Consider the following 20,608-nt stretch of genomic DNA (forward strand, 5'->3'; position numbering starts at 1 on the left):
GAGGGGATGGGCATCGTAGTCGACGAGGACGCCGACGGAGCGAGCGCAGAAATAATGAAGATGCTGATTTGTCTAACTCGGCAAGAATGATCTCGAGCAATTCCAATCCTCAAGGGCATCAATCGCCTACTGCACCGGCGTTGAATGAAGAAAGGGAAAAGAAAACAGGGACCTACTGTCCTCTCTCTGCTGGAGCAGTGGGTGATTGATGCGCTTGAGGATCTCCATTGCTCGAGATTGTTCTTGTCGAGTTATACAAATTGGCATCTTCTTTATTTCTTCATATACATCCTCTTCTTCTTAGATCCTTATTCTGTCGACCCCTTCTGGACGAAGAGTCGTGCCCTAATTGCTAAGGTGTATTCCACAAATATTCCAGGGATCATTGGTTGAGGAAAGCTTAAAGGTATTTTACTCCTTTGTTTTGTTGATTAAATGTTATATTTATCACAAAATAGCATAAGTAATTATGTTGTAATATTAAAACAATTCAAGCTTAGCAATAGTTTGAGAGAATCAAATATATATAAAAAATACCATTTTGTATTTATTATTTGCCTTGTGAAATTTTTATATTAGAATAAAAATAATGGAATAAAAAAATAATACATTGAGATTGTCTATAAATAATAAGTCCTATCCAATAATTTATTAATTTAATTTAAAATTAAATTTAAAATTTTTATGTTTGTGTACAAGTTTATACTTTATTATTTATTTTTTAAAAATGTATTTTCAATCACCTATGAATGGGGAGATAATGGACCAGGGAAAAACTTAGAGGAGCAAGATATTAATAATATTATAAATGGATTTCATAGACTTATAAGAGATATTGATTATTATAGATATTATTCTACAACATATCAAGATTTAACTCTAATAGAAACTTCACGAGGAATTATTTGTGCTAGGATAAAACGATTTGAGCATCAATCGAATACTTGTGGAACAGGTAAGGTAACTAATACAGTGATTAAAGGAATAAACTTGATGCAACGCTTAAACCCATTAGTTCAAAATAATCATGAAGCAATGGTTTTAAATCGTGCAAGCTCAGCTAAAATCACATCAATAAATTATCAAATACAATATTCTATGGCAGTATGGTGGTCACAACAACCACCGCTATTTATATATAATATAAGAAGTCAAAATTCAAAAGACTGTGATATTGCAAGTAATACACTTGAAAGTGGTAGTCAACTTTTATACAAGGGAGATTTCTTAATATCTCCAAATGGAAATAATATTTTATTATTAGAATCTGAATGTAATTTAGTATTATATTCAGAAAGAAATAAAATTTGGGATACTCCAATAAATATGAATTATAATAATTGTTATTTAAAAGTTCAAAATGATGGTAATCTTGTAATATATTCATATAAAAAAGAGGTTATATGGGCAAATAATTTTTATTGCCGTTATCAACCAAATTGCCTATTATTTACATATTATACTTTGCAAAATGATTGTAATTTTATTGCTTATAAAGTTGAATCACCAAATAATATTTGGTGGTCTTCAAAAACAGCAAATCACAAATTATGTAAGTAAAATTAAAGATATATATGTATGTATATATACATAGATATAACTTAGACTGAATTTAAAGAATTTAGCTTATATAAAATATTCTAAGAATATCCGTTTCAAAGATATTTTTATAATATATTAATTGTTATTAATAGATTGGGATGTTATTTCTCTTGAGTGGTACATTCATGAGCTTTGTAAAGGCTACACAAAGGAAACAGATTAGTAAACAAATCATGTGAATTAGATGGTGAAAAATATGATCTAATGACCATTTTGCAAATCTATTATATTATGGATTTCTTAGAAATCATACTGCTAGAAATCTACTCTCGCAATATCTCACCGTATATGCATTCTTTGCTTTTTTGGATTTTGACACGTAAGAACCAGTATTCAAGTATTCAAAAATTTAGTACGAATATACTATGATAAAATCTGATTGAGTTATAAACGTTCGTGAAATGGCGCAAGCGTGAACCTCATGCCAATGCACGATCCAAGCAGTGAGTCTCAATCCTCGAAGAAATTCAACTCCGTTCGGTTTCTTGTGATTGATGATAGCTTGCGCGGATGATCCCTCAAATTCTTCCACAAGTTACAATGTGAACCGTCGGCGGCCCTATTCACCATCTCCAATGCCGAGTTTACAATGCTGCTGGTCGTGGGCGCTACCAGTCGGGTAGCTCATCCAGAAGCTCCAGTTGCAAGGATACAAAGTTAAGGTAATGTCTCTTCTCCTCTCAGCATTTGCCTGTAATGGGCAAATGTTTGAGGCATTCTATTTTAACTTAAACTTCTGTGAAAAGGCTTTAGTACGGAATGATGATTCCGAGACTTTAGACCACTCAACCCTTAACACTCAACTGCATAAGACGCTATCATGTCTTGGAACCACGTAGTTGAAGTTCCAAGTTCATATAAAAAGAATGTCACTAGCCCAGTCGGTGCAAATCGTTGTGGGCGATTTGAGATGTTGAAAGCAGCGGTCGAAGGTCACAACAAGATTATCTGCTGGATCATATTTCCTGCTGATCCATACAAAGTTTACAACAAGGGCAAAATCTATCAACAGCATTCCAGGTTCGTGTAAAGTTGCTTTACCAGAAGTAACTCTTGTGTTCTTTTTTCTTTTTGTTTTTGTGCGTGCTGGGTGGAGCAGCAAGAGCAAGCTGGTTGTAGTGAAATTCAGCTGGGCAAAAGAGGTGGATTCCTGAGAGATGAGGGGTACTTTTTCTTGTGAGTGTGACCTTTTCGTCTGGCTTAAACCAAAACTAATCTATTGTTTATTCAAACCTTTATATGGAGTTTAGAAACTTTTTTCAAATGTAAAAGTCATGCATTTTTATTTTCTCGACTTCATTTTTACATTATGGCTTCACTAGAATCTTTTTTTTTTTTCTCTCTCTTTAGGAGTGGGACGAATGTTTGTTCTTCATTTATCGTCCATTTTTGCTGATCGATCGGCATACAAGAGTTTGGTGGTTTGGTTTCTAAGATTGACTACAATGTTGTTGACACTGGTAATCGCAGGCGAGAGTTCTGGATCTAGTGCGGGACCGTCAGTTTCCGCGAGTGGCTCTGGTGTTGAAGCGGCAGCTTCAGTAGGATCTAGTAGTTCGTCAGCCAGCGAGCCGACGCTGGTAGCGTCATCATCAACTTCGCCAGCTTTAACGGGATCATCACCATCAACACCGGCTTCTGGAGAATCCACACTAGAATCATCGATGCCTGGATCGTCTACTCCAACGCCATCCGCTTCGACTAGATCAAGCACGCCAGGCCAAACTTCGAGCTCGTCCCCTCAGACTGGATCAAGCTCAGCTCTACCTGGCACTGGAACTGGATATGGCACGAGCTACTTGGGTGGAGACGTCGGCTCACCTGCGAGTTCTTATGTCTTTGGCGCTCCCCAAGCTCTCAAACGCCACCAAATCCTTCTCCATCGCCATCGCCAGCAAATGCAAATCCTTAGCAAATCCTCTCTCCTCCCCGTCGCAATCTTTAGCAACCAGGAGCTCTTTCGCTGGTTCATCCAGAGGAAGGAGCTGCTGCTGGAAACAGGATCAACAACTGGACATCGGTGGGCGAGATGAGGCGGCACTACTTCCCAAACTGCCATAACGAGCCGCTGCCGCGCAGGACTTACAAGACCCCCGACGGGTGGATTCGTCATCCCCGACGGCTCCAGGAAGTGGAACTCGATCGACGAGATGCGGCGGCACTACGAGGATTTCTCCATGCCGGCAAAGAGAACGTACAAGTCAAAGGCTGGCTGCTTTGTTCTTCCCGACGGCTCTCGCAAGTGGAACTGAATCGACGAGATGAGGAGGCACTACTTCCCAGACGAGGACTTCTCCAAGCCTCCCAAGCCCTTTGGTTGAGTGACAAGTAAGCTTGCGGCTTTGATGATAGCGTGTCTTTGCGTCTGGCTTAAACCAAAACTAATCTGGGAGGCACTTTGCTCAATGCTCGAGAAGTGCATGGTCATGGAAGATTTCACGAAGGGAGTGATCCTCATCACTATCACTGCACAGACTCGAGTGACATACTGCCAGAAGCTTGGATTCTTGCTTCATTGTCAAAGGGCGGAATAACCTCTTATGGATCGATTGTGGAAGTTCCAAGTATCACAATGTTGATGTTTCACTTCTTCATTGAGAGATATCGACGAACATTTTCTTAACTTGTGATTGAATGTAAGAAAATATTGTTATTTTCTATATTGATCATTCTAAAATATATTAAATATAAAACAAATTAAAATTTGAATTTTTTAGGGTTTCCTCCAAAATTCACGGCAATTCGATTATTCCGCTAAGGGTAATTTGGCATATTCTGTTAATTATGATTTAAAGTGGAAGAAAGAAACAAATGTAGGGTTTTTGGGATGGAGCCAGCGAGCGAGAAAATGGAGGGAGGTACCGCCGCGGATCCCATTCCTCCCGTCTCGTCCAAGAAGACGCCTCTCGGTAAGACGCTCGCGCTGGATTTCGATCATCGCTCACTGATGATGGAGCGATTGAATGGTTGAATCCAGGCACTGGGCCGTGGTATCGCTATCGGCATGTCGTCTACACGCTGCTGGCTTTGAATGCCGCGATGGTGTGTAAGTATCGATTTTCGATCCAGATAACGCTAGATCCTACACTCTTTTTCTTCTCTGCGATTCGCAGCGTATGCGGTGTTTAACCAAGACAAATTCTTTGCGAAGAAGGAGAAGCCTCCCGAGGGAGAAGGACAAGCCAGTGCCAAAGACGAGGCTTCTTCCGGGGAGAAGGAAAAGAAAGACCCAGTGTTCGTCCCCGCTACTCAATCCAAGGTATGGATGAAGTAATTCTTTGCTTGAGCTCAAAGTTTTCTTCTTTTTTCTTGCTTTAGATCGATCAACCAAAGGTAGTGCCTGCTCCGGAAGCTAAAGTGGAAGAGAAAAAGATGGAGGCTCCAGTGAAGAAGCCGGAAGCACCGCACGTATCTCACGACGAGCAAATCGAGCTTTACAAGTGGATGCTGGAAGAGAAGAGGAAGATCAAGCCATCCAGCTCCGCGGAGAAGGCTCGGATCGATTTGGAGAAGGGACTTCTCAAGGATTACATCAGGGGCAAGGTACCATCGCTCTAAGCTTCTCACAACTAAAAAGGAATTTTGATACTCTTCGAGTGAGCTGTGATTCAATTTTTTTGTAGTAAGCTTCACAAGTTTGTGAGACGTAATGAAAGATACTTCGTCTCTTTCTTAAGAAGTTCCAGTGTTCATGTGGTTTAAGCCGAGCTCCTCGTTTTGCTCCCAGGAGCGCTCGTATTCTCGAACTAAACGCATGAAAACGATCGTTTAGAAATCACCAATGACGAAAGAAAAGTTCACTCACCAGATATTTGATTGTCATCGCTTGAAGAATCCGTACATGGAGCGATGAATGAATTGCCAAGGGAATCATCCAAAACAAGCGTCCATGACTTTTTCAATTCCAGTAACTAGAGTCGTTAAAACACAGCACATAGTCAGCCAAAAAACCAACAAAAGTATACATGACTTACATCTTGCAATTTGGCATCAAATTCCATCCACTTTTGTCTTGTGACAATCTCCGCACTGTCTCCGATTTCAAATCCATGGACACTCTTGAGCTCTTGAAGATAATTCAATACGTCAGAAACACTGCTTGATCGGAGAGTGCTTACTTGCTTTCAGAGATTGTCTTGACTAGTCCTTCGACTGTCGTGACGAGACCGCCAAGTGTTCCGGGCATTAGTTCAAGTTCCACCTCCGGAATCTCTACTCCCGCTGTGTCTGACTAATCGGAAAAGATTAAAAAAAAAGAAGGTATATCACTACCATAAACATTGCAAGAACTTCTTACTTTGATCAAGTCTCTTGTCAAGTCTATTTGGTTTTCCACGGCGAGAGATATTTTCTTTCCTTTAGCTGATATGCTTCCACCAGGTTTCACCTAAGTGTAAGATGATTTTCACAACAAAGAACCAAAAACAGAAGCTTACTTCGGAGTTTCTAAACCCGCAAGTATCGCAAGATGCTGCCATCACTATTACCTCCTTGAAATATGGTATATCTGGAACAAAGGATGAGTACTACAACGAAGGAAAGAGAAACAAAAAGAATACTTGTCATGTACATGCGTGTTTCACATCGTCCCGCACAAGCTCCACAAGTGGCTGGAAAAGTCATCACCTGTCAAAGAACCTCTGGTAAAATTCTCAGAAAAGAAAAAACAAAGTACACACCTCCTCAGGAGCCGTGTACTTGAAAAGTGCAGCAGAAATCTGCTCGCTATTCCCCTGTGCTATAGCTTGTTGAGCAAGCTTAGCACCAACGGCCCCATGTAACTCCTCGACAACATCTTCTTCTTGCTTTCCGTCTTCGTTTTCGTGATCTACGGACAAAAACCCGAGCGACTTTTGCTGCTCATGCGTCCTGTCGTAGTGCTCGCGCAACAAAATTGGATCCTCTTTAGGTGCATTCCTGTAGTAATGAAAACGAGGAAAAGCAAACTCAGGAAGTAAGCCAAGAAAGAAAAGACAACATACGGGTTTTCAATGAAGCTATTCCCAGATGGATCTTCCAGTGAAAATGTGAAAGCCTGTTCACCTCTAGCATACGCCCTTAACTTGAGGATAAACGCGTCTATAGAAGCCGCAGTATGAGGGTCCACTTTCTACAAGACGGAATGATACTTAACGTTTAGCGAAATAAGAGAAACAATCTTTACCCGACGCTCTTCTTGCAATCGTTCCAAATCATCTCCAGCTTTGAGGAGAACTCCTTCCACCTGTAAGTAGTAATTTTGCGTTTCGATCTTTGTCTTGAAAGTAACGTAAGGCATACTGTAGAAAGAACTCCTCGCTGGGCTTCCGGTGGCACTTCAAAATCCAACTCTGGGACCTGAGGAAAACAATAAAATAAATAAAAGAACAATCAAATAAGACATGGAATCATACCTTGATTGTAGCCGAATCTGACTTCACTACTTGGCGATTCAAGGCCTAGAAAAAAATGTTTGAGTGGGATAACGAATCGGCTTTGTCTCACCTTTAAGTCATGCTGTGGAACACTTAATGTGAAACGGCAGCCTTGCGGTTGGAGTTGCCCAGCGAATTGTACTTCATTGTTCCTAGCAAAGAAAAAAATAAAACAAAACTTTGGAGCTACTGAAATCCGAAAGAGAGAACAAAGTTTCTAACCTCTCGTTGCAATGTGGACACTCAAACGCCATGAGAACGATCTAGATAAACCAAAATCATTCACGGATTGCATAGTTACTATTCATACCTCTCGAAAATGGGGAATCGTCGTGAGAAGCAGCCGCGTCGTCCCCTGGAACATCAAAATCCCGCAAAATCAGTACCAGCGCAAGTCGAAATCTCCAAAATTCGCTACATTCTCTCCGCAGGACATGCACAGGCTCTCCAGCTCGTGCGCGTCCTCCGCCATAGCTCATAAACCCTAAAACTCTAACTCGCGATAAACCCTAAACACCAAGGCCCAACTGAGCTAACCACAGCCATCCACGTGGCGTAACCTGGAGGTCGCATAAACTCACATTTATACTAGCGCTTGGCGTGGCTAGGAGAAAATGGGGATGCCTTGCGCCTGCCTCACGCCTTCTCCAGATTTTACAAGCTCGATCAGCTGGAAGCATCGTGGGCAGCTTTAAATCTCTCCTGCGAGGTATGTGGAAGGCTTGAATGGATGGATTGATCGATGAAACTTCTAGAACTTTCATCGCGGATGGATCGTTCTTGAAGAGCAAAAGGGGGAACGAAGCTTTTTCTCTTGGTCACTGAATCACGCTCCAATCCATTCCACTCCAGTCTCGATCGAATGGCTCCGTGGGTTCTTCTCATCAATGCCACCAAGATCGTTGGCGCCGCTGGAGTCCTCACCGTGGCTGCAAACACGATTGGCTATCTCCAGTTTCGCAGAAAAAAGCTAGCTCCGTTTGAGTGCCCAATCGATGAGAGCCAGGAGCTTCTCGCAAGCTTTCCAATCGACAAGCCTGGTAATTTTTCTCTTCGATTGTTTTTAGAAAGAAAAATCGGTACTTGACAAGAAAAAGAGTGTTTTTTTTTGTTCCAGCTGAAGATGGAGGATTTTTCTTCGCTCTAGCAACAGCCCCAGCTCACGTCGAGGACAACCTCAACGATGCATGGCTTGAATTTGCAAGGGAGACTGTTCCCGACAAGCAAGAACAGGAGTTTATCCAAGAACGAGAGATGGACAGAGACGATGCGAGAAAAGATGAGAACACTTTCCGGCAAGCATCAGACGAGCTGTTGGCGTCAAAGTCCAAATCTGCGACGGCTGGAGAACTCACGGAGTGGGAAGTTGTCGATGAGAAGGAAAAAGCGGAAAGATCGAAATCTCCCAAGAGTGACCAGATTTCTGAGGAACAGGTGCTGGATTCGAGCTTGATAAGGAAAGAAAGTGCTACTCCTCCGGCTCTTCTTCGAGCCAAGAGCACCACTGAAGAGCCGCGTTTGCAATTCAATTATCCAAAGAAAGGGAGGAAGCTTGCCAGGGTGGCTATGGAGGCCATGATTCGAGGCATTGAAAGGTTCGCTGAGGACGAAGAGCCGGAGGATGCCAAGCTTAATGTAGCTGCCTGGCACAACGTTGTTCACCCGTAAGTTTCTATACTTTCTTTCTTTCTTTGCTCTATCTTGTTGCTGCTAGTTCTAGTTTTTTTCGTTTCTCTTCGTGATCATTCATGGTGACAGTTTGTTCTTTTTTCTTTTTTTGTGATCAGTGAAGAACGGGTTCGATTTTGGAGCGATCCAGACACCGAGCTCCAACTCTCGCAAAAAACCAACGTCACTGTGTTTCGCATGGGAGTGGACTGGACGAGGATAGTTCCTCTGGAGCCAAAGGACATCTCGTTTGAGCAAGCAGTAAGTTCTCACGACAAAGAAAGATCGAAGAAACTAAAATCCGTGTTTTTCAGGTGAATTGGAGCGCGGTGAAGCGATACAAGCATATAATCGAGCGAGTTCGTGCTCACGGGATGCGAGTCATGCTCACGCTCTTTCACCACTCTCTTCCTCCCTGGGCTGCGAGCTATGGTGGCTGGAAGGAGGAACGAACTGTCAAGTATTTCCTGGATTTCACGAGGTAAAGATCACAAGGGATTCAAAGTTTCAGAGTTCTACTGAGAGTTCTTCATTGTTTTCCTAGATTGGTGGTCGAAGAATACGGAGAGATGGTGGATTTCTGGGTGACAATTAACGAGCCGCACGTCTTTGCGATGCTGACTTACTGCGCTGGAGCGTGGCCGGGTGGTCATCCGGATCTGTTGGAGACCGCAACCGCGGTGATGCCGAGAGGAGTGTTTAATCGAGTCATGGATTTGATGGCCGATGCTCACAACCAAGCTTACGATATCATCCACGAAATAAGGTGCTTGTTTTTCTCATTCTTTGTTCGCCAAGGTTTCTTCTTTTCTTCTTTTGAGCAGTCGAAGACGATCCCAGACGACTCAAGTTGGGATATCTCATCACGTATCTTTTGTTCGTCCGTACGGTCTTTTCGACGTCTCGGCAGCCGTCATTAGCAACTGGAAGACACATTTTCCATACGTTGATGCTGTGTGTAAGAAACTGGATTATCTCGGCCTCAACTATTACGGTCAGGTGATATTCCATCTATTTTCTCAAACAGAAGTAAAAAAAAAACGTTTTTTTTTTCTTCAGGAGTTCATATCAGCACCAGGATTAAAGCTGGTTGAGAACGAAGAGTATAGCGAGTCAGCACGAGCGATATATCCGGATGGGCTCTATCGTGTGCTCTTGGCATTTCACGACCGATACAAGAGCTGTGGCTTCCCTTTTATCATCACTGAGAATGGAGTCTCGGATTGCACAGATTTGATTCGCAGGCCTTACATCATCGAGCATTTGCTGGCCATTCGTGCTGCCATGAACAAGGCAAGCTTCAAAGTTTCATCTTTTCTCTTTGCAAAAACTTTTGTGACATAACTTTAATCTACAGGGTGTACCAATCCGAGGCTATTGCTTCTGGACCGTCTCGGACAATTGGGAGTGGGCTGATGGATATGGTCCGAAGTTTGGATTAGCTGCTGTGGATCGCCGAAACAATCTCGCGAGGTGTCCACGACCCTCGTATTATCTCTTTGCAGAGGTGAAGTTTTCTTTTCAACTTTTGTTCCTGAGTAAGTTTTCTTGGTTTTGTTCCAGCTCGCAAGAACTGGAAAGGTCACGAGAAAGCAAAGAGCTACCGCTTGGAAGGAGTTGCAAGACGCAGCTGCTAAAGGTACCAAAAGACCATTCTATCGGGCGGTGGATGCAAATGGTTTGATGTATGCTGGTAAGCGTTGTTCTTTTGTTCCCTCTCTTCTTCATGGTATAAACTTTGATGATGTTTGATCAGGGGGTCTTGACGTTCCAATCGAGAGACCATTTGTCCAAAGAGATTGGAGGTTTGGCCACTATGAAGTGGATGGTTTGCAAGATCCACTCAACAGGGCGCTGAGAGCCGTGTTTCGAGTTCTCTTGTTTAGAAGAAGTAAGCCAGGAACGAAGGCTAGCTTGGATAGTGACCAAGTCGAACAAGTTGACACCATGAATCAACAAGAAGAAGAAGAAGAAGAAGAAGTTCGTGAGGAAGCTCCACAGGAAGAGGTCCCATTGACTGTATAACAAGAAATTAAGAAATTAAATGGAAGGATACAATTAAAATTTATTGTTGCGAAAAAGAAAATTAAATTTATAGTTTTATCTTTGTAAAATTTAGGGTTTAAGAATGGACCGTCTTTGGTAATTTCTAAGGAGTCAAGGAAAAGCGTTGAACTGGAAGCGATGAGAGGACCATATGTATGGATTTCGGCATATCATCGGACCAGCCTACCAGCCTGCTTGCCACTGTGAGATACCTTTCTCAGGAAGGCCACTGCATGATTTTCCTTGATGCTCGAAGGCTCTGCAAGAATCCGGAAGCAACTGCAAGGATTCCCCGCCATGGCCAAGCCTTTCAACGATTTCTGAATGTGTGGCCTTTCTGATGCGTTCGAAAGTAAGAGTTACGATTGTAGTAGACGGTGGCAACGTAATTTCAACAAAGAGTGGTGCTGCTGCTTTGCTAGCTGGCATTGTGAATGTCTAAAATGTAGTCTTTTGTGCTTTGCTCTCCGGTGAATGGAACGAAGTGATCCGCAATCCCAAAACCCATTTCGTTGAGCTTATAACCGAGGGACTTGAGGGCGCAGAGCTCGTGCAATTCTGCAACGTATACCGGATCGGAAGAGATACAGTGGACTGGCGTGTCACTGGTACAAATACAAAGCTACTGCTTGTGTACGCACAGGGTGGTGACAAGTTCCAAAAGGAAATTGCATCTCTCGAGGCTGAGATCACAAGTAGGAGCTGGTACAATAAACGAGAACTTTGGCAAGGGAACTTAACTAAAGCCAAAACAATATTCAGAGCCAGTGGGAGCGAACAGATATACTGAAACACTTGACGGGAAGCTGGACGGTGGAACGTCTCACTCCACTCTTGGATTCCAGGTGCTTCTACAGGGGCCCAGATGGTACGCTTGACTGCATTACCGATGGCTTATGGAGCTTTGCCTATGTGAAGTTGGCAGAACTCATCGAGGAAGCTGAAGTTGACAAGCAGTGCGAGCTTGTTAGAATCTGGACAGGATCAATTAACGGGGACGACAACGCTAATTCGGATCGGCTGGAATGTGGAAGAAGCTGTGATTCTGGCAGTCAAGCTCTTTGACCTCCAGATTTCATACCGCATCAACGAGGCGTTCAGCGTGAAGAACCCCGAGGTGCAGAGTTTCGGTGGACCGATGTCGGTGGATGTTCTCAACGCGTGTCGAAAGCCTTCGCCATGCATGTACCTGCCGAAGCTATTTAGCCACATTGTTTTGGATTTCTACCTTGAGTTCCAGGACATGGTGGTCGCATGGCATGTTTCAGTGGCAGAGAATGCCGAAGAACGGCACTATCGTACTGTTGAGAATGCGGAAAACCCGTTTGCAGCTGCCGGGACGAAAAAACATATTCTGCTATGGGTGATTCCATGCGAGTACTCTTCTAAGGAGGTGACTTCGGCAGTGCACCAGGGCCTCACGCACTTCTACGTCAAAATGCCTTTCGCTTCTGTGAGTAGCAAACTGGATGTTATTGATTCAACGCTAGCGCGCATCAGGAGAGATAAGCAACGAAAGGTAAGGTTTTAGTGGTGCCTGGATTGCGCAACTAATATGGTTTGGCTGCAGGACACGGATATATGCTGCAAATGCAAGCAAACTCAAACTCCGGGAGACGTGAACTGGGTGTGCTGCGAAGTTTGCCTACTCTGGTATCACCAGAGATGTGTCGGCTACGATCCGACGCCAATTGCGAAGAGTCTTGCCGGAGAGACTGAGGTGCTTGAACCGCCTGAGTTCGCATGCCATGAATGTGGGGAGTTCATAGGGGCCAAGTCCCGTCGTCGGGGAGGTAAAGATCTCTTGAGAGCAAGAGCTGATGCAAGCGAAAACGCAAATTCACTATAAGTCTCCAAGCAAGCTCGGGAGTTTGTATGTGGCAAAAATGCAAAGCAGGAAAACACGGATGGATTGGATCAAACCATGTAACGTGGATATGTCAAAAAAAAAGATGTCCCATATCTTGATCGTCAGTTGGCAGGAAATCGACAGTAGTACATGGTGATTAATATCTGCAAAGCTAGATTTTATAACATTGGCTTGGCGGTGTTTGATTGGAGTTCGACGGTAGTACATGGTGATTAATACCTGCAAAGCTAAGCTTTATAACATTGGCTTGGCAGTGTTTGATTGGAGAAATCTTAGTGATGTGCTGGAAGTGGACACTTGTCATCCACGCAGCCATGTCGTACTAACCCATTGGAACTGTTGTTGTACGGAATGCATCGTTGGCTCGTTGTTTGAAGAACCAGAGCTGGGCATTTTTCCACGCATTGGAGAGGGAGGGGGAGCGCGCTAGGGTTTGATCTTCCAGCTATTGCTCGCGATCGATCGGGGGTGGCGGCAGCAGCAGCCAGACGCCTTGCATTGTTGCGGTTTCGCTGTATAGGTTAGTGATTCGCAGCTTCGCCGATGCTTCTCTAATGGTTGTTTGTTTCAGCGATTGTTTTGCTCACGGCTTCTCATTGCATTCGTGTGTGAGCTGGAGCGAGTGAGCGCTGCCCTCTTTTCTTCTTCTTCAAAGTATACCGCTTTCATTCTTTCTAGTGTAGTTTGTGTTTCCTTTCTTAGACTGGATTGCCTCTGATTAGATATGAGTCTGGGGAGTGCTAAGCGATCGATTACTCGGGTGACCAGTATGCGCGATCGAGTCCAGGATTCATTGCAAGAGCATCGGAATCCGCTGCTATCAGTGCTATCGAAGTAAGAGAACTCTTTCTTTTCTTTCTCTAGGCCAGATGACGAACAAAACTTTCTTCGTATTTCCTCGTGTTTTTTCCAGGTTTGTAGCGAATGGAAGTGGGCTTTTGCAACCTCACGAACTGAAAGATGGGCTTGCAAATGCTGTCAAGGACTCGCAGCTCCTTCTCCAGCTGCAAGATGGTATCTTTGGCCGCGTTTTGCATTACACTCAGGTCCAACCAATCTCTTCTCCCTTGAGCTTTGCTAAGATAAGTTCTTCGCGTGCAGGAAGCCATGGTTTTGCCTCCTTGGGTCACTCTGGCTGTGCGACCCAGGCCTGGTGTTTGGGAGTATGTTCGAATAAACGTCGACGAGCTGACTGTGGAGCAGCTCTCAGTTTCTGAATACCTTGCGTTTAAAGAGTGTCTGACAAATGGAGTGTAAGTATTTTTTTTCTTCTCTCGTTCTTTTTTTACTTGTATTTTTCTCAACTTCCACCAGGTGCAATGACAAGTTTGTCCTTGAACTAGACTTTGAACCTTTCAACGCTCATTTCCCAAAGCTAACACGTCCCAAGTCGATTGGCAATGGTGTACAGTTTCTTAATCGGCATCTCTCGTCTCGTTTGTTTCGTGACCAGGAGAGCATGCAACCTCTGTTTAACTTCTTACAAGTGCACAAGTATCGTGGGGAGGTAAGTTTTTTTTGTTTTATATTTGTTTGTTTTTTTCCGCTGACACAGAATTCTTGTTTTAATCAGACTCTCATGCTAAACGATAGGATCGAAACTCTGGACAGGCTTCGACCAGCACTTGTCAAGGCTGAAGAGCAGCTGACACGGCTCCCTGATGACGCACCATATGCTGAATTTGCTTTGAGGTATTAGAACTTACACTAACTTTGAGGAGGCTTTTGGTCACTTAAACTCTCTTCTCTCAGGCTGCAGGAACTGGGACTAGAGAAAGGATGGGGAGGCAATGCCGGAGAGGTTCTTGAGATGATTCATCTCCTGCTAGAGACGCTTCAGGCCCCTGATCCTAACACGCTCGAAAAGTTTCTCGGGAAAGTGCCTATGGTTTTCAGCGTGGTGATTCTGTCACCGCATGGCTACTTTGGCCAAGCAAATGTCTTGGGAATGCCGGATACAGGTGGACAGGCAAGTTTACGTGAAATGCAAGCTGTTTGGTCATCTCTTTAGCATTTACCGTCTTTCTGCAGATTGTTTATATTCTGGATCAAGTTCGTGCTTTGGAGCAAGAAATGCTTAGTAGAATTAAGCACCAGGGTCTTGAGATCAAGCCTCAAATCATAGTGGTACGTGATCTACACTCTATTCTCATGATCTCTGACCTTGTTTGGTCAGGTGACTCGTTTGATTCCTGAAGCAAAAGGAACCACTTGCAATCAGAAGGTGGAGAAAATCAGTGGCACTGAATACTCTCGTATTTTGAGGATTCCTTTCAGGACGAAAGAAGGAATACTCAAACAATGGGTATCACGTTTTGATGTCTGGCCTTATTTAGAAACATTTGCTGAGGTAACTCCACCGAAGTTTGTCTGTATGCTCACTGGCGTACTGTTTGTCCAGGATGTTGCACATGAGATATGCGCCGAACTTTCGGGTCCTCCGGATTTGATTATAGGCAACTACAGCGATGGAAATCTCGTGGCTTCGTTGCTTGCGTACAAGCTTGGCATCACTCAGGTGACTTTACCTCTCGTCATCTAGTTTTCCTTCGTTCCTACATTTTAAATCTTCTGCTCTTTTCTCAGTGTAACATTGCGCACGCATTAGAGAAAACAAAGTATCCCGACTCGGACATCTACTGGCGGAAGTTTGATGACAAATATCATTTCTCCTGTCAGTTCACAGCCGATCTCATTGCTATGAACCATGCTGATTTCATCATTACGAGCACTTATCAGGAAATTGCTGGAAGGTGCAGCTTTTTTTTTCCTCCCTCTCTCCTGCGTTCTAAAAGCTTATGCATGCAGTGATGACAGCGTGGGGCAGTACGAGAGTCATGCCGCGTTTACGCTACCAGGCCTGTATCGTGTGGTCGACGGAATTGATGTGTTCGACCCGAAATTTAACATTGTTTCGCCTGGAGCTGACATGACCATCTACTTTCCATTCACTGAAAAAGAACGGCGACTGACGTCGTTGCATGGGCAACTTGAGCAACTTGTTTATGGTACCGAACAGAACGACGTCCATGTGTAAGTGCTTGTTTTCGTTTTTTAGTCTTCGATCAACTTAACGATTGATCTGCAGGGGAACTATAAGCGATCGATCAAAGCCTCTCATTTTCTCCATGGCGCGCCTGGACCGAGTGAAAAACATCTCCGGCCTGGTGGAATGGTTTGCGAAGAACCCGCGACTGAGGAAACTCGTGAGCCTGGTGGTTGTTGCCGGAGACATCGATCCGGCGAAGTCGCGAGACCGGGAGGAAATCGACGAGATTCACAAGATGCACGGGCTCATGGAGGAGTACAACTTAAAGGGCGACTTCAGATGGATTTGCGCGCAGAAGAACCGAGTCCGCAACGGAGAGCTGTACCGTTTTATAGCGGATAGTCGCGGTGCTTTCGTCCAGGTATGAGAACAGTGCGTTGCTTCGCTTTCTTTCCTGATCGACTCATATCACCTTTGACTTGCGCAGCCTGCGATTTACGAAGCTTTTGGACTGACAGTAGTGGAGGCAATGACTTGCGGTCTACCATGTTTCGCAACCTGCAAAGGAGGCCCCGCGGAAATCATTGTGAATGGCGTGTCCGGCTTTCACATTGACCCGCACCATGGTGAAGCAGCCAGCAACATCATGGCCGATTTCTTCGAAAAATGTCTCGCAGACAAGGACTACTGGAACAACATCTCGGCGGCTGGCCTGGAGCGCATTTATGAACGGTACGCTGCGATTTACACATTCTCGCTTCATGTTTCTCGCTGTTCTCTCTCTGCAAGAAGCTAAGCTATGCTTCGTTTGGCTTTGCTTTTCGCAGGTATACCTGGAAGATCTACGCGGAGAGGCTCATGACACTGGCGGGAGTGTACGGCTTCTGGAAGTATGTGTCGAAACTGGAGAGACGAGAGACTCGACGCTACCTGGAGATGTTCTACATCCTGAAGTTCCGTGAACTGGTACGCGTTTTTGACACTTCCCGTGTGATTGATTGATGTGAGAAAAGAGGCAAAAACTTACGTACGATGGCAACTTGCAGGCCAAGAGAGTACCACTTTCCAGCGACAAGGAAGATGTTGACGAGAAGATTTCGAAGAAAACTCATGTCAAAGAAGGTCAGGCTTAAAAAGAAGAGAATGCTTTTCTTCATCGAGTGGAGTAGCCAGCAAATCTTCGCAAGCTTGCAAGCAAGGAAGTAAAAAAAGCGAGAAGTAGAAGCGTACTACCACTGCTCGACTCTGGAAAGAGAGCCCAAGCAAATCAAAGGAGAGAGCCTCTTGTTGGACGACTCTCTTAAAGCTTTGTGATCGATTCGATCTGCTTCTCTTTCATACTTCACTTAAAATCGCTCCACTCGCGAAAAAAGAGTGTGATGAATAATATAAAATCTTCTTCGTCTTTCCTCCCCCACCTGTCTGTCCATGATGGAGAAAGCTCTGGCCCTTTTTAAACGAGACGAATATTCGTCTTGCAGGACACGTGTCGTTTTTGAGTGCCCTAAATCCTCGCCACTACAGACGAGCCAAGTGTCATTTCTAACAACCATTGGATAAGCTTGTATATTCCGACAAATGACAGCACATCGAGACCGTCGCCTCCAAATTGAATCCAACGGTGGCAGTGTAACTGATGTCATCTTCCAGGAGTTTCGCTAATTACGACGGTAAAAGACGAGCACGCGGGCGAGGGGTCGCAGTGAAAAATGGTTTATTACCGCCTGGTGGATTCGCCCCTCCCCTGTACAGTATACGGAAGCAGGTGGGTGTAAATGTAAAGTGGTAAGAAAGAAAATCTTTGTTACCCGGCGTTACTCGAGAGACTTACGGGACTTCTTCCCTTCCCCTTTTCTTACCTTTGGTCTTTTGATCTTCGATAGAGCTATAGGCGGAGCTCTTGGCTATGGCGGTCGAGCTCCCGACGCGAGATCTTCCGCGATAATCCGCGATATTTCGTGCAATCTCTTGCTTCTCCTCCTCAATCTCGATCCAATGCTCTGTTCTTTGATCGATCGGGGGCCGAGTCCGTGAAATTTCGGGTCGATCGGGCGATAGCAGCTGGGATCGCGTCAGGGTCGAGGTGCATGTGAGGATTTTCTAGCGCTGCCAAAGGATATAGAGTTAGGAAAGAGGAGATCGTCGCTTAGGGTTTTGGCGGCCTGATTGGAGAATGATGTCCCGGGAGATGGAACGATGGCGCCTCTTCTTTGAGAACTCCGGGGAAGATCTCTGGAGTGTCATCGACTGGGCGCTCACCATTGCGGCCGTGAATTACCCCAAGGAGTTGCGAATGAGGAGGGATGGCTTTGCCGAAAAGCTGTTTGCGCCGTCAAACTACCCACTGGTGGCGACCAATTGTGGCGGTGGAGCTCCATTGCTACTGGCTGGAGGATCGGACAGGAAGGACAGCCTCGATCGTGATCACGATGACGATCAGGGCGAGGAAGAGGAGAATGCCGATGCCCGGAACCTCGCTCCAGCAGATGACGACGAAGAAGAGGCCGTGAGGCGTGAAGTTCTAAGCATTGGGCAGACGCTCGAGAGGGATCAAAACGAGGTATGCTTTTTCCTTGGAATTTATGTCCACTTGTTCCACTTGTATGATGTGATTCTTCCATTCCAGCCAGCGGAGAAGCTTTTGAAGCCAATTGAGAGATTAGAACAGCTCCAGATCTCTGTCCAAGCCTTAAAGGTGGGTGCGAATTCATCGGTCTTTCTAGAAATCCTTAAATCGGGTTTTTTTCTTTTTTTGTGGTTCATAGGTGACTGGAATTGGGATGATTGTCAATAAATTGCGTAAGCACCACAAGTCGAGCCGCGTCAAGGCCGGTTGCAAGAAACTTGTAAAGTAAGCCCGTGACCTCCACAGGGAGAAGAGCTTCATTGTTTCTTAGCTTCCTTCCTTTTTTTACACTTTTGTGGTAGGCTGTGGAAGGACGTCGTTGATGAATGGGCCAAGACTGCGGACGCGGCCGATGCAGACGAACTTGCTCTTCCCAACGAGGCAGTCAATGAAGTGGAAGTGATTGAAGAACGGCTACCACACAGAGTGGACCTGTTAAGCAGTTCCGTGTCGAGCGTTACTCAGCCACCCCCTTTACAAATGCTTGACAACGGAGGAGAGGATAGTATGTGTAAGTCTCCCAATCTCTCACGTTTTTTTCTTTCTTTCTCAAGCTAACTTTGAAGCTGCGAGTGGCTGCAGTTGGATGTTCGCCCTCTGATGACCGGGAGGACCACCACAAGTCTCATCGGATTAGTTATCCACCGTCGGAGCATAGTAAGATGCTAAATGGACCGTCATTCCAACCCAGTGGCAAATGGATGGATGATGATAGAACAAGGACGGGAAGAGCCCCGGTTGCAGCCCCCAGTTCTGCAAGTGCAAGGAAACCACCGACAACAAAGCCGAGTGTAAGTCTCAAGAGGTTTCTTCAATTATTTCGCAGTCGGGAAAAGCTCACTCTTCAATTTCTGCAGAGACCATCTTTTCAAGAGAGCGGCTCCCTGACAGAGAAGCAAAAGCTAGAAACTACAAAGAGATTAATTCATGACCAGTATCAACAAGCTGCAAATGGTAGGATTTATTTCGGACGAGAGGTAGTGGAAAGCTGACAGCGATTATGTCTGCAGTAAAGAGGCAAAGAACTGTGCAAGTGATGGACATGCAAGATGTTCCTCAAGATCGGCCTGGTAACCATCTCAAAGCAGGTTCTGGAAACACCAGAAGGCCAGTCCAGCGCTAAGTAGCCCAGCAGAAGAGTGTGAAGGTTGAGTTCACTATAGGAAACGGCGGAGAAGAGCCTTGTACAGACGAAAAGAAAAGCAAAAAAGAGGGAAGGATCGTCTCACTCGTTCGTCACTATACTGCACGACAAGGCCAAGCAAAGTGAAGGAGAGATTTATCCGGCGGTGCTAGGAGTGATATAACAGGTCGAGGACAGACACGCCACAGGGGGAGGAAACGAGGGTCTATAAAATTTATGGAGGAAATATTATCTCACTTGGGAAAGAAGAGAACAGACAGGACACAGGGGCAATACATAATTTTGTAGGCTAGCTTACATACAGGGATCCAGGGAAAAGGTTTCTTTAAAGGTACAGGCAGGAAAGAGAGAGCTTTAGTTAAGCTATGGTGAAAAGAAGAAAGAGCGAACAAATAATTTACAGTGACTCTTTTGGCTGGTTCTGAACAAGTAAGTTGATCCAGCACCAAATTTTGAAAGACAAGAAGAGTAAGTTGAGGCAGCGAAACACAATCACCGTAAGTAGTCATGCTTGGTGCTTTCCTAATCTCGTCCAGGAAAAAAGCTGTCAAGTTTTCAAAGCCAGGTGGTGGCCTGCGAAGAATCCGCTCACGCCGCGGCCGACTGCTTGATAAACTCGATGCATTCCGCGACAGCATCTTGCGAGTAAGACGAGGAGGAGGAGGAGTCGAGGCGAGCAAACGACAAGGCGGCTCCATCTCTCTCGTGCTCCTGCCGGAGGTTTGTACCGCTGTTGCTGTTTCTTGCCGCGCTCTTCTTTCTGATCGTGCTGCTTCTTTTGGAGACAGATGTGGCCGAGTTTGGCGCCGCCACCATGAGCTTGACTTTGCTCCACGCCCCCTTGAGCTTGTCGACAATGCCGGTGTGGATGACGCTTGCCTTGAACTTGGGGAGCGTCACCTTGCACTTGTCCTTCTTGATCCAGCTCGCCTTGGTGAAGCTGGACTTTCTTTCCTCGCGCTGGCTGAGGCTAAGGTGGTGGCCTGTTCTTCGCCGCGGCGCGAGGCAGATCTGCAGGAAATCCGGGCTGCGGAGATCGATGATCCGGGATGATGGTCTGGTGCTGCTAGACATTCTAGTCAAGATCGAGATCAAGATCAAGAGTTTTCTTTCTTTTTTTTTTTATGGTTCTTTAATCTCTTCTCCTGGTTTGCTTTCTTTTTTGGTGATAGGAGACCCCACAAGAAGAAGAAGGAAAGAAGAAAAACGAAGCAAGCAAGCGTGCTGTACTTGCTTCCACTGGAAAAGA

General features: G+C 45.0%; 5 protein-coding genes across 7 annotated transcripts; 4 read left to right on the top strand and 1 right to left on the bottom strand.

Annotated features, from left to right (window-relative positions):
• Positions 1 to 4,426: 4,426 nt before the first annotated feature.
• On the top strand, positions 4,427 to 5,278 carry LOC9633806. The gene is made up of 4 exons (XM_024684363.1): positions 4,427 to 4,511; positions 4,580 to 4,648; positions 4,716 to 4,861; positions 4,921 to 5,278. The coding sequence occupies exons 1-4, from the start codon at positions 4,430 to 4,432 to the stop codon at positions 5,158 to 5,160; spliced, it is 537 nt and encodes a 178-aa protein (XP_024540131.1). The 5' UTR covers positions 4,427 to 4,429; the 3' UTR covers positions 5,161 to 5,278.
• LOC9660338 (zinc finger protein ZPR1) lies at positions 5,179 to 7,540 on the bottom strand. 2 transcript variants are annotated; one of them, XM_024684362.1, is made up of 16 exons: positions 7,435 to 7,540; positions 7,327 to 7,371; positions 7,239 to 7,279; positions 7,087 to 7,168; positions 6,996 to 7,040; positions 6,883 to 6,939; positions 6,767 to 6,826; positions 6,585 to 6,712; positions 6,282 to 6,519; positions 6,162 to 6,228; positions 6,039 to 6,109; positions 5,900 to 5,989; positions 5,725 to 5,833; positions 5,577 to 5,668; positions 5,408 to 5,513; positions 5,179 to 5,348 (listed from the first exon to the last, which is right to left on the bottom strand). In XM_024684362.1, exons 1-16 carry the CDS (start codon positions 7,486 to 7,488, stop codon positions 5,275 to 5,277), a joined length of 1,359 nt encoding a protein of 452 aa, XP_024540130.1. In that variant the 5' UTR covers positions 7,489 to 7,540; the 3' UTR covers positions 5,179 to 5,274. The 2 variants fall into 2 exon arrangements, 1 of the variants encoding a protein (XP_024540130.1); XR_002993448.1 differs by lacking the exon at positions 5,179 to 5,348 and having other exon boundaries at positions 5,424 to 5,513; positions 5,721 to 5,833.
• A 52-nt stretch (positions 7,541 to 7,592) lies between these two features.
• Positions 7,593 to 10,752, top strand: LOC9633807 (galactolipid galactosyltransferase SFR2, chloroplastic). Its single transcript, XM_024684348.1, has 11 exons — positions 7,593 to 7,725; positions 7,772 to 8,056; positions 8,134 to 8,680; positions 8,804 to 8,945; positions 8,999 to 9,165; positions 9,229 to 9,450; positions 9,509 to 9,683; positions 9,744 to 9,977; positions 10,042 to 10,191; positions 10,248 to 10,377; positions 10,441 to 10,752. The coding sequence occupies exons 2-11, from the start codon at positions 7,879 to 7,881 to the stop codon at positions 10,707 to 10,709; spliced, it is 2,214 nt and encodes a 737-aa protein (XP_024540116.1). The 5' UTR covers positions 7,593 to 7,725; positions 7,772 to 7,878; the 3' UTR covers positions 10,710 to 10,752.
• Positions 10,753 to 12,976: 2,224 nt separating this feature from the next.
• On the top strand, positions 12,977 to 16,994 carry LOC9660339 (sucrose synthase 2). 2 transcript variants are annotated; one of them, XM_024684264.1, is made up of 17 exons: positions 12,977 to 13,120; positions 13,172 to 13,254; positions 13,323 to 13,434; positions 13,514 to 13,646; positions 13,702 to 13,853; positions 13,915 to 14,107; positions 14,174 to 14,292; positions 14,353 to 14,569; positions 14,632 to 14,727; positions 14,777 to 14,950; positions 15,002 to 15,118; positions 15,187 to 15,353; positions 15,409 to 15,633; positions 15,689 to 16,010; positions 16,077 to 16,321; positions 16,417 to 16,555; positions 16,636 to 16,994. In XM_024684264.1, exons 3-17 carry the CDS (start codon positions 13,325 to 13,327, stop codon positions 16,720 to 16,722), a joined length of 2,496 nt encoding a protein of 831 aa, XP_024540032.1. In that variant the 5' UTR covers positions 12,977 to 13,120; positions 13,172 to 13,254; positions 13,323 to 13,324; the 3' UTR covers positions 16,723 to 16,994. The 2 variants fall into 2 exon arrangements, with proteins under 2 accessions (XP_024540032.1, XP_024540033.1); XM_024684265.1 differs by having other exon boundaries at positions 13,172 to 13,434.
• A 460-nt stretch (positions 16,995 to 17,454) lies between these two features.
• LOC9660340 (probable mediator of RNA polymerase II transcription subunit 26c) lies at positions 17,455 to 20,482 on the top strand. The gene is made up of 8 exons (XM_002979108.2): positions 17,455 to 18,149; positions 18,216 to 18,284; positions 18,355 to 18,440; positions 18,518 to 18,726; positions 18,798 to 19,006; positions 19,073 to 19,169; positions 19,226 to 20,079; positions 20,148 to 20,482. The coding sequence occupies exons 1-7, from the start codon at positions 17,763 to 17,765 to the stop codon at positions 19,336 to 19,338; spliced, it is 1,170 nt and encodes a 389-aa protein (XP_002979154.2). The 5' UTR covers positions 17,455 to 17,762; the 3' UTR covers positions 19,339 to 20,079; positions 20,148 to 20,482.
• Positions 20,483 to 20,608: the final 126 nt, after the last annotated feature.

This window comes from Selaginella moellendorffii, unplaced genomic scaffold, assembly GCF_000143415.4.
Source record: "Selaginella moellendorffii unplaced genomic scaffold, v1.0 SELMOscaffold_40, whole genome shotgun sequence".
Classification (NCBI taxonomy): Eukaryota; Viridiplantae; Streptophyta; class Lycopodiopsida; order Selaginellales; family Selaginellaceae; genus Selaginella; species Selaginella moellendorffii.

Coding starts and splice junctions, on each gene's coding strand:
- LOC9660339 (XM_024684265.1), top strand. CDS start 13,325: ATGAGTCTGGGGAGTGCTAAGCGATCGATTACTCGGGTGACCAGTATG. Junction 14,108..14,173: donor TGCACAAGTATCGTGGGGAG/GTAAGTTTTTTT, acceptor TGTTTTAATCAG/ACTCTCATGCTAAACGATAG. Junction 14,293..14,352: donor TATGCTGAATTTGCTTTGAG/GTATTAGAACTT, acceptor CTCTTCTCTCAG/GCTGCAGGAACTGGGACTAG.
- LOC9633807 (XM_024684348.1), top strand. CDS start 7,879: ATGGCTCCGTGGGTTCTTCTCATCAATGCCACCAAGATCGTTGGCGCC. Junction 8,681..8,803: donor TGGCACAACGTTGTTCACCC/GTAAGTTTCTAT, acceptor TTTTGTGATCAG/TGAAGAACGGGTTCGATTTT. Junction 10,378..10,440: donor AAATGGTTTGATGTATGCTG/GTAAGCGTTGTT, acceptor ATGTTTGATCAG/GGGGTCTTGACGTTCCAATC.
- LOC9660340 (XM_002979108.2), top strand. CDS start 17,763: ATGATGTCCCGGGAGATGGAACGATGGCGCCTCTTCTTTGAGAACTCC. Junction 18,441..18,517: donor GGTTGCAAGAAACTTGTAAA/GTAAGCCCGTGA, acceptor CTTTTGTGGTAG/GCTGTGGAAGGACGTCGTTG. Junction 19,007..19,072: donor CACCGACAACAAAGCCGAGT/GTAAGTCTCAAG, acceptor CAATTTCTGCAG/AGACCATCTTTTCAAGAGAG.
- LOC9633806 (XM_024684363.1), top strand. CDS start 4,430: ATGGAGCCAGCGAGCGAGAAAATGGAGGGAGGTACCGCCGCGGATCCC. Junction 4,649..4,715: donor TTTGAATGCCGCGATGGTGT/GTAAGTATCGAT, acceptor TGCGATTCGCAG/CGTATGCGGTGTTTAACCAA. Junction 4,862..4,920: donor TCCCCGCTACTCAATCCAAG/GTATGGATGAAG, acceptor TTCTTGCTTTAG/ATCGATCAACCAAAGGTAGT.
- LOC9660338 (XM_024684362.1), bottom strand. CDS start 7,488: ATGGCGGAGGACGCGCACGAGCTGGAGAGCCTGTGCATGTCCTGCGGA. Junction 6,110..6,161: donor AACACGCATGTACATGACAA/GTATTCTTTTTG, acceptor CCTTTGTTCCAG/ATATACCATATTTCAAGGAG. Junction 5,349..5,407: donor CGATGACAATCAAATATCTG/GTGAGTGAACTT, acceptor TCATGCGTTTAG/TTCGAGAATACGAGCGCTCC.